The following is a 16,190-nucleotide window of genomic DNA, read 5'->3' as shown; positions in this document are numbered from 1 at the left end:
TTTGCGATATGCTATTATAGCATTTTTGGGGGGTTGGTTTGTTTTAAAAATCCCAGAAGACAAAACCTTAGGGGCTTATTTGAAATTTCCTGTTCAGTTACTGAAGGTCTTGCCAGAGAGAGGGGAGAAATAGATGCTGAAATATTCCTACGTTTAGGGCGGCTCCTGCCTGCAGACCAGCACGGCTGTTGTTTCAGGTACCGAAACTGCTCAGCTCTTTCTTCACTGGGGAGGGAGAGCCGTGCCATAATTTTGGTTCTTTCCGGACAGTTTCCTTTTAATTACGAGCTGATTTATGGTTTTGATTCACGATTCTAGCATTATGGAATGTTCCTTGCAATTAATCACCTTCATTAGACTTTTTTTTGGTCATAGCTACAAAAATCGAGCCAGCTAATTGCCTGAGTGTCTCTGTTTTTGGAATAGTCATTGCAACTCCTGTTTGTCATGTGCGGGAACTTCACCCGGGTGACACCCAAGGGTCAGGGTTCCACGTCACTGCCCGCTTTGGAGCTGTGAGCTCTTACTCAGCTGTGGTTAAGCTAATGAATAGTAATCAGTTCCCACAGCATCCTAGTGAGTCAAGACTGATACAAACTGAGCTCATTACTGAAGTGTTTCTCCCACATGAGTAGAAGAGGGAGGGTGTCTGGAGTCCTTATTTTGGGGGTAGACCATCTCTTGTCTCAGTGGGAGCTGTCTCTCTGGGACCAGGCTCTCCCCTGCTCCCCCGGCCCGTGTTCCATCCCCCGAGTCCCTGTGGAAGTTCAGTGGAAGTTCTAGTCCACATAACTATACCAGATTGGTTCTTGAAAACTCCACCCTGGGCCAGATTCTGAAAGCAATTTGGAACCACTGTGTTTTTGCCGCTTTGATAGTGTAGGGCTGTTGAGATAGATTCCCCTGTCAGTGGGCGTCCTCGGAAAGAAGCGGGGTTGAGGACCCTTGAAGGAGGGAGGCATGACGGAGATGCCAACTTTTTTTTTTTTAAGTTTATTTATTTAATAAATAAACGAGAGGGGGGGACGGGCAGAGAGGGAGGGAGAATCCCAAGCAGGCTCCGTGCTCTCCGAGCAGAGCCCGATGTGGGGCTAGAACTCATGAACCGTGAGATCAAGACCTGAGCCACGGTCGGATGTTTAACTGACTGGCCACCCAGGCTCCCTGCTCGGAAGCGATGAACCATAACATATTTATTCAGTTCTCCCGAATAGAATGACATCTGAGCAGAGGCCTGCGTGAAGTGCGGGACCGAGCCTGGGACGTATCTGGGGGAAGAGTGTTCTGGGCAGAAGGAACAGTAAGCGTAAGCGTCCTGAGGCGGGAGCATCCTTGATGTATAAGAGGAGCACCCTGGAGGCCAGCGGAGCGGGGCCGGAGTGCGCGCTGGGGAGAGCATCGGGGGAGGATCGGAGCCGGGGCCGGCAGGGCCCAGTGGGCCGTGGTAAAGACTGGCCTTTCTCCATCAGTGGGTTTTGAACGGCCTGTGTCCTAGGCAGATCATTCTGGCTGCCCTGGGGAGGCAGCAGGAATAATCCAGGTGAGAAATGCTGGTGGCTCGTGTCAGGGTGCTTGCGTCTGGGGGTTGGGGGATGTGGTGGGAAGGCGGGAGAGAGAGCATTAGAGCCAGGGCTGGCTCCAGGGCCTTTGGTCTGAGCACCTGGGGAAGCTCGCTCGTCGCGGGGTCCGGACGTCGTGTGGGGAGAGCGTGCCGGGGGTGGGAACCAGCCGCTTGTGCTTGGCCGTGTCGAGGCGAGGTGTCGGTGGAGATGTCACGGAGGAAGGTGTCCGTGTGGGTCTAGGGCGCAGAGGGCGGTGCTGTTGGGTGCTGGAGCCAGGTGCCTTCGGCGCATGGTGTTGGAAGCCGCGAGACTGGATGAGAGCAGTCGGTGGGGGGGGCGGGTGGAGGGAGAGAGGACGTCCTAGGACTGTGCTGTGGGACACGCCAGTGTTTTGATGTTGGCCAATGAGGGGAGGCGTGATGCCCAGCGAGGTGCACCGAGAGGGCTTGATGGCCCGGAAGCCAGGTGTCCTGATCGGCTGGGGCGGCTGCAGCAAAGCACCGCAGACTGGCTTAGAGGCGATGGGGCTTGCTTCCTCCCAGTTCTGGAGGCTGGACTTCTGAGATGAGGGGGGAGGGGGCCGGTGTGGGTGGTTCTGGGGAGGGCCCTCTTGCGGGGCCGCAGACTGCCAGCTTCCCCTCGTGGCCTCCTCGCTGGGTAGACGGGTGGGGGAGCCCTCGGGGCCTCCTCTGTAAGGGCACTAATCTCATTCATAAGGGCTGTCCCTTTGTGACCTAATCGCCTCCCAAAGGGTGTCAGATCCTGTCACCTTGGGGGTTGGGACTTCAACCTAAGAAGTTTGGGGAGGCACACAAACATGTACTCCACCAACAGAGGAATGTTTTGTAAGGAGGAGGGAGTGATGAGACATTTGGGACGCTGTCCACAATGTCAAGTAAGCGTAAGACTGAGAACCGACCGCTGCCTCTGGCAATCCGGAAGTCCTTGGTGAGCTTACCCTTCTGCCTACTCAGTCTTTCCCATTCTGCGCTGTGCTCTGCGGGGCTGGCCCCACCTGGTTCATGGTGCTTGGCTAGGTTGCTTCCCGATAGTTGGACCCTGGCATCTGTTGTGGCCTTTGCCCTTGGTTTCACCAGGTGAGAAATCGATCTGCGAATTTTGCCGTCTGGCGTTGTCGGAGCACAAATTTCCTAAGAGAAGAAACATGTAAAAGAGTGAGGTTATGTTGAGACTATTCTCCAGCTTGCAGACCTGTAATGTAGACAGTATTCCATCCTGTAATTTTGGATCACTACTGATTATTGTAATGTAGACATGCAAAATGTGTTTTGATTTTTTGAGAAAAAAAAAAAAAAGAAACTATGTCACTAATATTTTTTCACTAGCGTGCTTAAGAAATGTACCGTCGGTAAAAATGTTCTCATGTAATGTAGTAATGGAAAGCATTTAATTCTACGATAACTGGATAATAAATCCTATTTTTTAAAGCTTATTTATTTTGAGAGAGAGAGAGAGCACGACAGAGCCGGGGAGGGGCAGAGAGAGAGAGAGAGAGAGAGAGAGAGAGAGAGGGAGAGAGAGAATCCCAAGCAGGCTCTGCCCTCTTGGCAAAGAGCCTGATTATGGGGCTTGAACTCACCAACTGTGAGATCATGACCTAAGCTGAAATCAAGGGTTGGACGCTGAACCGACTGAGCCACCCGGGCGCCCCAATCCTGTTGTTAAGTGCATGTTTTCTACGGTCTCTGTTTTGCCAAGACGTTCTGTTTTGGGATAATTCAGAGTATCTCAAATGTTTTCATAGGATTTGTCGGTAGAGGAGAGTTTGAATTTCATTAGTATTCAGAAAAATGGCAGATTGAAAGAATTGACCCACATCTGGGGCCATGTTTTACAGTGAGGCATGAGTGCTGGGTCAGCCGACAGAATGCCTGCAAGCTATTGGCGCTTACGTTTGGACCTAACTGATTAGGTATGAATCATGCCTCTTCTCTCGAAGAACATACTCTGAATCTTCTTCGCCTTTGCTGTAGCGAGACGGATTCCGTTGCGTATCGTAAGTATGTCAGATCTCAAGTCAGATGCTTACAGATAGAATCGTTGCATTGCTTTTCTCGTGTTACGGTTCACATTCAGCGCTGACACACTCTCAGTGAGGGGTAATTAAAGATGCCTCTAATTATCGTAATTAGCATGTTAATCAGATCTGTACATTAAGAAAGTAATCTTCAGTGAGGTGTTTTCACGAAGTATTACTCTTTTTAAATATTTCATTCTAACGGAAATAACTTTCATGAGGTGTGGTGGTTGGGGTAAACAGGGACTTCGGTTTTAGTTTTAGTTTTAGCTTTCTTTAAGTATCTTTTTTTTAAATACTTATTTATTTTTGAGACAGAGAGAGACAGAGTGCTAGTGGAGGAGAGGGGGAGAGAGAGAGTCCCAAGCAGGCTCTGCCCTGTCGGCTCAGAACCCGATGTGTGGCTTGAACTGACGAACCGTGAGATCGTGACCTGAGTTGAAATCAAGGGCTGGACGCTTAACGGACTGAGCCACCCGGGTGCCCCAATCCTGTCGTTAAGCGCATGTTTTCCAAGGTCTCTGTTTTGCCAAGACGTTCCGCTTTGGGATAATTCAGAGTATCTCAGTGTTTTCATAGGACTTGTCGGTAGAGGAGAGTTTGAGTTTCATTAGTATTCAGAAAAATACTACTGAAAAATACTAATGAAAAAATACTAACTCCTAGAGAGAGACAGAGACACAGAATCCAAAGCAGGCTCCAGGCTCCGAGCTGTCAGCCCAGAGCCCGACGTGGGGCTCGAACTCACGAACTGAGCCGTGAGATCAGGACCTGAGCCAACGTGGGATGCTCAACTGACTGAGCCACCCAGGCTTCCCACGTCTTTTTTTTTTTTTTAATGTTTACCTCTTCATTTTTGAGAGAGAGAGACAGAGAGACAGAGAGAGAGAGAGAGGGAGAGAGAGGATGCACATGGGCACACGCACACAAGTCGGGTAGGGTCAGAGAGAGAGACACACACACAGAATCCAAAGCAGGCTCCAGGCTCTGAGCTGTCAGCCCAGAGCCCGACGCGGGGCTCGAGCTCACGAACTGCAAGATCATGCCCTGAACTGAAGTCGGACGCTCAACCGACTGAGCCACCCAGGAACTCCAGAAGAACTGACATCTTGACAATATCCAGTCTTCCTATCCATGAACATGAACTATCTCTTTATTCAGTTCCTTCGGTTCATCATGATTCTTTCGTGCTCTGGAGAGGTCAGTCTCTTGTGCTATTCAAACCTTCACCTGATTCGGTGAAGCCCACCCACATGAGGGAGAGCAGTCTGTTTCACTCAGAGTCCATTGATTTCAGTGTAAATCTCATCCCACATCATCCTCACAGAAAAATCCAGGCTAATGTTTGACCAGGTATCTGGGCACTTGTGTCCCAGGCACGTTCACACGTGAAATAAAACCATTACAGAGAGCAATTGTGCAAATCGTCTAAAGATTCCCCGGCTCATGTAATGAGATATATGCAGAGGGCACGTTAGTGTACATTTTATGCAAGCTTGTTTTTTTTCCCTTTCTTTTAAAAGCTTACACCTAAGGGAAGCTTTGGGAAAATTTTCAACGGAAGCTATTTTGCTGCAGCAAAGAAAGTAACTTTACAGAAAGAAATAAGTCAAGTATGTGTGGGAGAGAGATACCTGTGAAAAAAAGTCTGTAACAAAAAAGTGTCTTATTCCATTGAACTTGGAGCCCTGGCCCTTTGTGATATGTCAATTCAGTCCCGACACTTTCTCTGCAGCGTGAGCTAATAAAAGACCCGTAGGAAGTTTTTTCTTAGTGGAGAGAGAAAAAAAAAAGTGACTCTTTGGAGGAATATTCTTTAAAGGCAGGAACGCGTTTGAAGCGATCGCAGAAATGCCTGTAGAGTGAGATATTGACAGCTAGAGAAGAATTGGAGAGAATGTGCTAGAATCGGAGAAATTCCACGTTTTATTGGATAAAAAGTCTCTAAGCAGGGAACAGTGATTGCGTTTGAAATGTCTTTGCCTTCTAGGCTCTTAAAGATACGGTGTGGAGTAATTTGAGTTCTACCTTGAGAATGTCACAAATGATTCTTATCTGTCTGGCATTTGCTTTGGCAATCTTGGTTGTCTGTGGCGCTGGGAGGCTGTTGGGAACTTCAGGGAAGCAGTTGAGGCCTGGATGCGCACTACCTTGTCTGTTTTTGACTTCTGGGTGATGCCTTTGCCTGGAAGGAGCAGGTTCAGTGCTGCCTGATGGGGCTGTAGTGTGTGCTCCTTCAGAAGGAGAACTCCAGAGACATGCCGAATGTCTGCCCTACCTCCTCAGATGTTTATAATGCCAGCTTAATTAAAAGGATGGATCTCTGGCTTTCTGGGTTGTATGCGCCACAACTGAAAACTAAGATGATTACTTAACATCACACGTGAGCCGTTGCAAGCCAGGCAAATGAAGGAAACGGCAGCTCATTTGTGCACGCTTGTGGCGTGCTATGGCGTTAAGTCGTATTTTATTGAGAGGTCTGTGTAATATCCATGGAAACGGTGGTTCTTCGTCGGAATCCGACAAGTTGTATTTCAACACGAGATTAGGAAAACAGACACGGTTTCCGAAGCCATCGGATCTGTCCGCCCTTACTTCCCGTGACGGATTTTATGAAACACCTGCTGTATGCATTTGTTACTGGGTGTGTTGAGCGCGGATGCAGTGGGCAGGCAGGTAGGGACTGTCATTAGGCAAATGAGTACAGACGTGTCATTGTACATTGTGTTCAGGCTGTGAATGGAAAGGCTCTGGGACTCCAGGAGGCAGGACAGCTGATCCTGGAAGTTAGGGAGGACCCATGAGGGAGTTATGGTTGAGGGCAGGAGTTTGCTGGGGACACATGAGGGGGAAGGCGTTTTTGCACCAACAGGGGGGTGTTGAGGCCAGTAATGAGGCCACTAGAAGGGAAGAGTTGAGAGGATCCCAATGTGGAGAGCGAGGGGAAGAGAGAGCCAGTCAGGCAGGACATCGGGCCAGGTTTGGGAGTTTGAAATTTACTCTAAGATTTAGTGGCTGCATGAAAGGATCTCATGCCTTGTTTTAAAAGGCTCATGTTGAACGTAATATTCAAAGTCAAAAGCTCTGCCGTATCTAACGAAGAATTAATATCTGACATAAATAAAGAGCTCTTACAAATCAATATATTTCTCTAAAAGATCAAAGCTTGATTTGATGGATGACAGGTGTGAGATGCCTTCCAGAGACCCATGGAAATCTGTGAAGCAGGCAGTGGAATCTGAGATTCTAAGGCTCAGAAAAGAGGTCTGGGGGCGCCTGGGTGGCTCAGTCAGTTAAGAGTCCGACTCGATTTCGGTTCAGGTCATGATCTCGCGGTTCGTGGGTTTGAGCCCCGTGTCGGGCTCTGTGCCGACCGCTCGGAGCCTGGAGCCCGCTTCGGATTCTGCGTCTCCCTCTCTCTCTGCCCCTCCCCTGCTCGTGCTTTTTCTCTCTCTCAAAATAAATGAACTCTAATAAAAAGAAAAGAGGTGTGGTTTGTAGAGATAAATTTGGCGGTTTGGGGCACGGCTGTGATTGAAGTCACGTGGGTGGATAAAAATTGTCCACGGAAGGACCACCGAGTGAGAAGACAAGCGAGCCAGCCCAGGACCCGATTCTGAGCAATCCTGAATCGTTGGAAGTGAAAGGGGACTGAGAAGGCATGGCTGGAGAAGGAAGCAAGAAAAACAAAATGCAAGTGATGACTTAGAAGCCCAGAGAGGACTTTGTTTAAGAGAGGACGTTGTCAGCGTGCGGTCCAGTGGGCGGCTTGGTCGTCGTGGGGGCGGAAATTGAATGGATGGAATGGTGAGTGAAGAGTCAGGTCTTTGCTGAGGTTTGGTTTTGGAGGGGAGCAGAGGAATTAGGGTATTGACTGGTTAGAGTTCAAGGGCGGTTTTTGTGGGATGGGTCATTCGAGAACTTGTAGGGAGCAGCTGGGCTCAGTGGTTTTCTTTATGCTGCAGAGCTGAGTCTTTGGTTTCGGAGGGGCACAGACGGGGAGTCAGAGGGAGGCAGGGATGGGGACGGTGGGGTGGGTGACCGACGTGGGTGACAGGATCGGAAGTGGGTGGTTGTTAAGTAAGGAGAACAAACATGACGGTGGCGGTGGCCCCTTCGGACAAGCGTCCCGTCCCTCTGCGTGTCGCCGGTTCGAGGTGCTCCCTGCTGCCCCCGCCCTGGATGGCACAGCCTGTCCTCTAGTATCGCGCAGTTCCCCCCATCCCCTCAACAATGCATTGCTGCACATCGAGACGTCCTGAAGTCCTCGCCTCATTGAAACAGGGGAATAAAATACCATAAGAGCCGATTAGAATGCATTCATTTTCCAGGGAGCTGTGACCGGCGTGAATCGTAGGAGTAACGTCACTACAAGGGAAGTGAGGTTGCAAAGCTGTTGCTTCAGCCGGATTGTAGTGTGGACGGGAAGAGATCTGGCTGGAATTCTGGGTGTTAGGATTATCTCACGCGTGCTCGACTTCTTGTGTGTATGTGCCTTCGTGCGTGCCACGGAGAGCAGGGGTTTGGTTTGGGTGTGGACGACCCGCAGACCACGGGATCGGTCGCCCTCTTGGTGGCGTCCACTAAAAATTAAGTAGCTGTGCGTCGGCATTCATGACGGAAGCATCGTGTAACCTAGTCACTGTTGGTCTCGTTCTCAAACTTGAGCCAGTGCCTGTCTTCGCGCATGACGTATCCCATTGTGGTAAGGCTGTGACTGCAGAGTGTAACTAAGAGCGATTGCATGTTACCGCTAGGTAACAGGTGATCGGTTTTATAATAATGCGAGGAAGCAGGAGCAGAAGCTAAAAGTGAACCGGATTCCCGTCACGGTTTACATTAGGAATTACTTTCCATAAGGCAGATTTTGATTCTCTTCTCCGGTACCACTTTGTCAGTGTTTGAAGATGCGATCGTTAGCATGAATTAGCGTTAATATCCAACGTGGGGAGAGGCAATTAAGGGATGAGAAGGCAAAAAAGTATCATCACGCTCTGGAAGAAAGATTTTATTCTAATGATAATATTTGAAATTAATAAAATAGCAACCACGTGTCTTTTTTTTTTTCCCCCATGGTTGTCATTTTATATCCACGATCTGATGTGCAGGTTTATTAAAAGTTAAATTTGGATTGCCAGAAATCTGTTCATGTATAATTAAAACATCATTTGGAGGGGCGCCTGTGTGGCTCAGTCAGTGGAGCATCGACTCTTGATTTTGGCTCAGGTCACGATCCCAGGGTTGTGGGATTGGGCCCCACACGTGGGATATTCTCTCTCTCTCTCTCTCTCTCTCTCTCTCTCTCTCTCTCTCCCTCTGCCCCTCCCCCATTTGCACCCCCGGTCTAGCTCAAAAAACAAAACAAAACAAAAACCCCACCATTTTGAGATGTTTCATATACGTTTTCCTAGAGGAAAACATAGTATGTTATATAAACATTTTAATGCATTACAGAGGGAATGATGGACAGCATTATCAAAGAATACTCCCCTTTTCCCCAGGGCTGATACTGTGCCACCAGAGTCGTAACTGCAAGGAAGCTTTTTCTCATTAAACGCTTACAGCCGCCCAGTGGAGTAGCTCCCGTGAAGTCACATATGACCCCGTAATAAGCTAATTTCAACACAGAGGAGCTCTCCTGCTCTCATTCCCACTATTGAGGAAAATTCTGAGCCACGTGTAGAATGTTAAGTAGCAAAGACCTTTCTTGTTAAGAGTCTGCATAAATACTGGCCAAGGTTTTTTTTTTTTTAATATTTTTTTAATGTTTATTTTTGAGAGAGAGAGTGCGAGCTGGGGAAGGACAGAGAGAGAGAGAGAGAGAGAGAGAGAGGGAGACACAGAACCCGAAGCAGGCTCCAGGCTCGAAGCTGTCAGCACAGAGCCCGACGCGGGGCCCGAACCCACGAATCGTGAGGTCATGACCTGAGCCCAAGTCAGATGCTTACCTGGCTGAGTCATCCAGGCGCCCCAATACTGACCAAGGCTTTAATGATTATCATGGCCTAAATGTTCCATGTTTTAATTATGTAGAATATTCTGAGCCTTGTACCACTCGTGGTTTCTGTTTCGACCTACAGTCATGACTCTCTTGTTGGTTTCTTCCAACAGCTCTTAGATTATGTCTTTGTGAAATCCTGATCTTCAGAGAAAAATAAGGATATTCCATTTTCTAATTGTTCAACTATATTTATACAACTGAAAGAGCCCTGGAAGGTTGAATTGAAACTTTTCCTCCTACCCATAGATGGCGAGTACCAAAGAGTGTGTGTGTGTGTGTGTGTGTGTGTGTGTGTGTAAAGATAATGTTTCGATATTTTTCATGAGTTATGTCTTCATCTACATCGTGTTTATTTCTGAAGACAGGAATCCTTTTATCCGCATGTTCGAAGCCCAGTTGTATGTAATGTGGTCCGTTGAACACGGTAGGAGCCGATCAATCCTGTTGACCTGTGGAGTCATTTTAATCTATTCTTCTGGTTGTGGGAACAATTTAATTTAACCCTTTATGCAGAATTAATGTGGATTCTTTCCTTTAAAAACCTCCAAGGGAAAGAACTTTATAGTCTTTTACTCTTAATAGTAAGTAGAAGCACTTCCATTCATAATTCAAGATCCGCTGTTGCCTCCTTGCCTCAGTGAAGTCAGCGTTAAAGAACAGTTTCCTGATAAGTCCAAGGCGGCGCCTGACATCTTATTGTGAAGCCCCAGTTCTGTTGTGAGCCTGGAGTTTCTGTGGATTGAACACCCTTATTTCTCTCTTCTTCCTCCAGAGACCCCATTAAAATGATAGTAAAGGAATAAAAAATGCATAAACCCACAACAGAAAGGGTTGGAAGAGAGACCAGTGCAGAAAAGAAATTTCAGAATGTTCCTAGCAGCTCGAAAGGTGATGAAGGCTTGGTGACGGCCAAAACTCGGTGGGGGCTGCCACCACCCTGGACATCCTTGGCGGGGGGCCCTCGGAGTCCCTGCAGCGCTGGGTGCGGCTGGGACTCACCAGGTGTAATGGGGTGCCTGCAGTCAGAACACTTCCCAGGCTCTACGTCCCCACCCTAGTGGGACAACCGAGGACCAGCATCCGTGTCTGTCCCCCAGGCTCATCTCTGGAGAAACGGACGGAAGTGTCTGGGGGGAACCAGAGAGGCTAGTTTGGGGGTTTGCTTCAACGACGGGAGATACGCAACACCCACTCTGAGTCAGAAGCCCCTGCTCCGGGACAAAATCTCACCTGCAGGGTTTTGTGTGGTCTACGGTGTAAGGGTGATGCGTGACCAGGGGCCAGCAGGCACCCCAGGAGAACCTCTGATAGAGAGAAGGAGGGAGAAAAGGAAACAACAGAACACCCCCGCATCAGAGGTTGCAGGGTATACAGGAGGAGAAAATCCTGTCATTACTGTATCGAGAGGGTTTGAAAAGGGCAAAAAACAAGAAAAGCTCTGCAAGAAGGGAATGCTCAAAGGGCAGACAGAGCCATTGCAAATTATAAGTATGGCCGACGAAAGAAATCCAAAGAAGCTTTGGTTAAAAGCAAACTGAGAAAATTGCCAGAAAGAACAAAAGAAGCCTGTGTGTGTTTAAACCCTAAGACAAAGGAGTATATTTGAGTGAATGCGGCCCTGCTGCTCCTTGGTAGTTATTCTCATCTTTCTGGGGAGCGGAAAGGTAGGACGGTAGCCGGTCTGCTTCTCCGTGGACCTGTGTGTTGAAGCTGGTGACACAGACGGAAAGGTGAGGCGTGTCCATCTGACTTCAGCCTGGGTCTTAGTGCGCAGCATCTGCCTGAATGGGCAGCTTGTACCCACAAGCCAGTGTCCACAACAGGCAGCTTCCTCGAGGAGTCATGGATCATTGAATTCTCTCTGCTTACATGTGCTTGATGGGCCTGGGAGTCCAACACGTGTGGTGTTTTCCCAAATCCTGGGAAAAAAATGATGGTGATCTTCTGCCTTTTATTTGGCACCTTTTTTTTTTTTTTAAACGTAGTCTCTACACCCCATGTGGGGCTTGAACTCACGACCCAGAGATCAAGAGTCATATGCTCTACCGACTGAGCTGGCCAGATGTCCCTATTTGGAACTCGCCCATTTTGGGATCTGGGGCGGTCTCTAAATGTCTTCACAAAAGATGTCCGTGTGCGTGTGCGCACGTGTTTTCTTTTTCTGAAACTCATGTTCATGGTTGTTTCCTTCAGTGAGATGTGGGTTCCTCCCCAGAGTGAGGTGTTAACATGAGGTGTAACTTGGATTTTTAAAAAAGCAGTGTTGGATAATATATATGTGTCTATATATATGTTTTATATATACTAAGTTTAGGTAATATTAAAACTGAATAGAATCTTGAATACACGTTCATGAGAAGGTTGTCAAAAGATCCTGATTTTAGTCTTCTTATGAATAAAGCGTCTTCTTATGAACTTTTAGGAGTGTGTCTGTGTAAGTTAAAAAACGTGGGGAAATGATTCCAGTGTTGTGGACAGACTTTGATCCACTTACTTTATTAATCATTTCTTTCTCTCTGTAGAGTCCACATTTGATGTCACTGGGTGTGGGGCAGGTTGTAGGTTTTGTGAACTTGAAGGTGTAGAGCATCTGAAGGAAAAGGTAATGACCATGGGGCCAGAAATTCGTTATTCCGTTTGAGAAAGATTGTTCTTACGTCCATGCTAGTTGATTTTGAGTCTTTGCAGAGAGATGTTCTGTAGGAAATGAAAATATGCAAGTCTTTTACAGTCTTAAAATTTCTAATTAGAAACTTACATGGACACATAGGAAAATACAGATCAATTTCTATTGCAATGAATTCTAACGAATTTCTGGGCCATTTTTATTGTACTAGAATTTAACGGACTTGAAGATGACTTAAAATAAATCTATTGACTGAGAATCGTACCCGGGTATGCATAGTGTTTTTATATATGGCAGTATTTTCTGGAATAGATTTTCCATTGGAGCATTTAGAATTTGGAGAACTAAATGTTGACCGAAACAGGTTTTCTTTGAAAAGTAACGGTATTCCTGAGAACTGTTTCCTTACTGCTTTTTAATAAAAAATTGTCGGCATATCTTTACAGCTAAGATACATTTTTCACGGAGAGTAATTTGCCCGGATGTTCTGTGGCGCATAAAAGATTGCTTCCGAGCCTCGTGTAGAAACATTAATGGCTAGTCGTAGGGCTTCTGGAGTAGACGGTTCACAAGGTGTAAATTTCAGAGCCTTCCCTAGTGTTCTCTTGTGATGACTCAGCCCCCTTAAATTTCAGCCTCTTATGATGTCTTCATAGAGTGATGGCATATTTAAAACATTTTAACTGAAATGTTAACTTTGATTGTGTGGAAGTCAGAATCAACCCTTACATGAAAAACTGCACTTTCTTCTCGTAGTGGATACGGACATAAATTCTGTCAAGTACAGGACCATTTTTCACTCAACTACGCTGCTTGTCCTTCTTTTGTAAGGAAATACGAAATACATCTTGACGGTGTGCGTTTGTATATTGTCTTGATCTCGAAACTTTTGTTTAGACAGTCATTTGCATATTATCTCTTATCATGCCTGCAACTTAGAGTACTGACCTATCCCTGTGCACAAGCGTTGAGCATCACAGAGTCTCACAGAAAGATTCCTAGTAAGATCGGCATCTGCGTGCTTGAGTTTGAGGTTGACTCTGATGTTTGTTTTTTCTGTGAACTTGGGAAAAAGTTAGTTTAAGAACATCCTCCTCAGAGCCTTGTTGTGATGATCGAAAGATACAGAGTAAGTTAAAGGGCTTTGTAAAACATAAGGTGAATACAATTTTTAATCCATTTGTCTCGTACGCCACTGCTCATTGGTCTTGTCAGTAACTTCAGGTGTTAGGAGGGCTGTCTCCATCCATGCAGGCTGCTGTAACAAAAATACCACACAGTGGGTGGCTTATAGACAACAGAAATGTATTTCTCACAGTTCTGGATGCTGGAAGATCCAGATAAGCCAGCAACAGATTCTACTTCTTGGTTCATAGTTGGTGTCTTTTGTAGTAATTTCACGTGGTGGGAGGGCCCAGGAAACTCTCTGCGTTCTCATTTATAAGGGCACTAATCCTATTCTAAACCCAGTTACCTCCTGAGGGTCCTACCTTCTAACGCAGTCATCTTGGGTGTTGGGATTCAGTATGAATTTGGGGGGACACAACCCATTTTGTATATAGCAAGGGGCTAAGTTAGAAATGGGTATAGCATTGAAAAATGATTGTTGCACTTTTTTTTTTAACGTGTATTTATTTTTGAGGGAGAGAGAGACAGCGTGTGAGCAGGGGAGGGGTGGAGAGAGAAAGAGAGGGAGACAGAGAATGTGAAGCAGGCTCCAGGCTCTAAGCTGTCCGCACAGAGCCCGACGCGGGGCTCGAACTCACAGACCGTGGAGATCATGACCTGAGCCGAAGGCGGACGCTCAACCCACTGAGCCACCCAGGCGCCCCTTGAGCAAGAAATGGTTGTCTCATGCCTTTGCAGAGCACAAGCAACTCACGAAAGCTAAGTAGCGAATGTATCCTCAGCCGGGCTCCGGGGCCGGCTGGCTCTCCGTGGGATCCACAGAGTGGCCGGATGGGGATCTGAGGCTCGCTGCCCTCTGTTCCTGGAGTTGTGAATCCTGTGATGCCCCGGGGAAGGTCCAGGGCCTCTCCTGGGTGTGGATGTAACCTGGCGAAGCCTTTGGACATCTACGATTTGGGGGCTAGGCCAGGAATGCTGTGTTCCTCAAGTCTTGGGTTCTAAGCGCTTGTTGATTGTTGACTTCCGCGTCTGCTATTCCTTTGTTCGGAGATGTCTCGGCCAAGTCCTTCCTTGTCCTGGGTGTAGTCCCCGCTGCTTGGGGCGCCATCACTTTGGTACTTAGAGACCTGCACTAGCTTCCTCTTGGGTTTCTCTGCCATTCGCCTCTTCTGTTTCCATGCAAGCCTTTATGCTGTTTTCAGATTCAGTTTATACAGCGACTTCCCGTTTATTCAGTGTTCATGCTGGCTTTCTGGGCGGCCGCGTGGCGCGTGTCACCGTTCCCCCCCTTCGGACTGGACGCTGCCTCCTCCACGTCTCCCTCCCTGTGCCTCCCCTCAGCTCCTTCTCTCAGTCCACAAATCCCTTCTTCCTCTTCTCCACCTGTAACACCTTTCCTGCCCTTCAGAGCCTGTGGCTGTTTTTCCACCTGAGTCTTCTGCCCCTCGCGGATCCCTTTCTTCTTGGAACCTCCCCAGTTTTGTGCTTGACAGTATCTTCTTTTTGCCCACGGAAGTTTCCGAATAGATGCTAAGACAACAGGGCCCCGTATTCTTCAGCCCCCTGGATACCCAGCAAAATCGAGGCCCACCGGAGGCATGAAGTCACCCGCTGATGACAGATTTCTTGTCTTCATTTTAGAACTGAAGCCTGGTGCTTAAGATTAAGAAAAGTATCGAAAACCACACGCGTGTCCTGGGAAGTGCTGCGATGTTACACTTCTCGGACACTCCCCTGCTGTGTTGAAGTGTTATTGTTGTTGTTTTTTTCTTCTTTTGTCTTGCCAGCAATCAAAGAGAAGTACACAGACTGGACAGAATTCCTCATTCGTGATTTGACTGGTTCCCGGACGGCCCCCGCCAGCCTCCTGGAAGGTGTATGTATTGTTGTTATTCAGCTATTCTGTGTCTGAAGCATGACAGTTACATGAGCGCCTTTGCATATATCCTTCGGCAGGTGCATGTGTATGTGCTGATGTCTCCACCCAAATGGCCTCACTTCCTATTTGTTTCATGAGTTGCTTTGGTTAATCTTACGGCACTCAAGACACTTCACCTGTGTTCCAGTCAATAAGTGGAAAATTTGCCTCACGTCTTTCAATAATAACGTTAGGATATCTTTCCACTCTCCTGTACATTTAAGTCTCCATCCTATATTAGTGAATATAAAGTCCCGTGGAATAACTGAGCTTATGGAGGTGACCACTAAATATACGTGCTCTGGTGTAGTCTTGGGGTATACCGATAAGTGTTTCCATTGACTACTCCGTTCTTGGATGTATACCCTCATGATGATAACACACAGGTGTTACATAATAATTGAATTAGCTTCCCCTTATGAAAACAAGGGGAGAATTGGCTAATCATATTTCAGTGCGGTTAAGGTATTTTTAAGGTACTGAGGAAAAAAACAGTTTAATCTGCAACCTTGATGGTTCATTTAACAATAATTTCGTGATAAAGCATTTAAATATTTACCATATATAATAGGAGGAACAGTGCACTGTCAAAAATAATTACTGAGTTACCAAATCTGTTTGAAAAATGCCTCCCCCCGCCCCAAACGGGGAAACACGTAGTAAATAACAAGGAATACGGTGTGGATTTTGACACTCATTATTCTCTTAACGTTAACCGTAAATTTCCCTCTTCTCATCAATGACATTGACTTTTGGAGCAGTGCTGTGTGATATATAGTTATCCAGTGTTGTTTTGTGAAGATTTCGCCTAATGTATTTGCTTATCTTAATGGCTCTTAATTCAATTGTTTGGTTAACAAATCAAAATGATGGTTCTTCACCCTTTCAGAAGGACAAATTGTCTTTCTCTGTTCATT

The 16,190-nt window shown here is 47.0% G+C and overlaps 1 protein-coding gene across 10 annotated transcripts in view; it reads left to right on the top strand.

Moving 5' to 3' along the window:
- The window catches only part of SFMBT2 (Scm like with four mbt domains 2), a 220,517-nt gene that overhangs the window by 87,840 nt on the left and 116,487 nt on the right, over window positions 1-16,190 (top strand). For 9 of the 10 annotated variants that reach the window (XM_027073367.2, XM_027073370.2, XM_027073371.2 and 6 more), the window contains one exon: window positions 15,143-15,231. The exons of the other annotated variant lie outside the window; for it this stretch is intronic. In XM_027073367.2, coding sequence (XP_026929168.2) covers window positions 15,143-15,231 — 89 coding nt within the window. The remainder of the gene's footprint in view (window positions 1-15,142; window positions 15,232-16,190) is intronic. 10 annotated transcript variants of the gene reach the window in all.

Source organism: Acinonyx jubatus, chromosome B4 (assembly GCF_027475565.1).
Source record: "Acinonyx jubatus isolate Ajub_Pintada_27869175 chromosome B4, VMU_Ajub_asm_v1.0, whole genome shotgun sequence".
Classification (NCBI taxonomy): domain Eukaryota; kingdom Metazoa; phylum Chordata; class Mammalia; order Carnivora; family Felidae; genus Acinonyx; species Acinonyx jubatus.
Note: the sequence above shows the minus strand (reverse complement) of the source record. Positions and strands in the feature narration are given on the sequence as shown.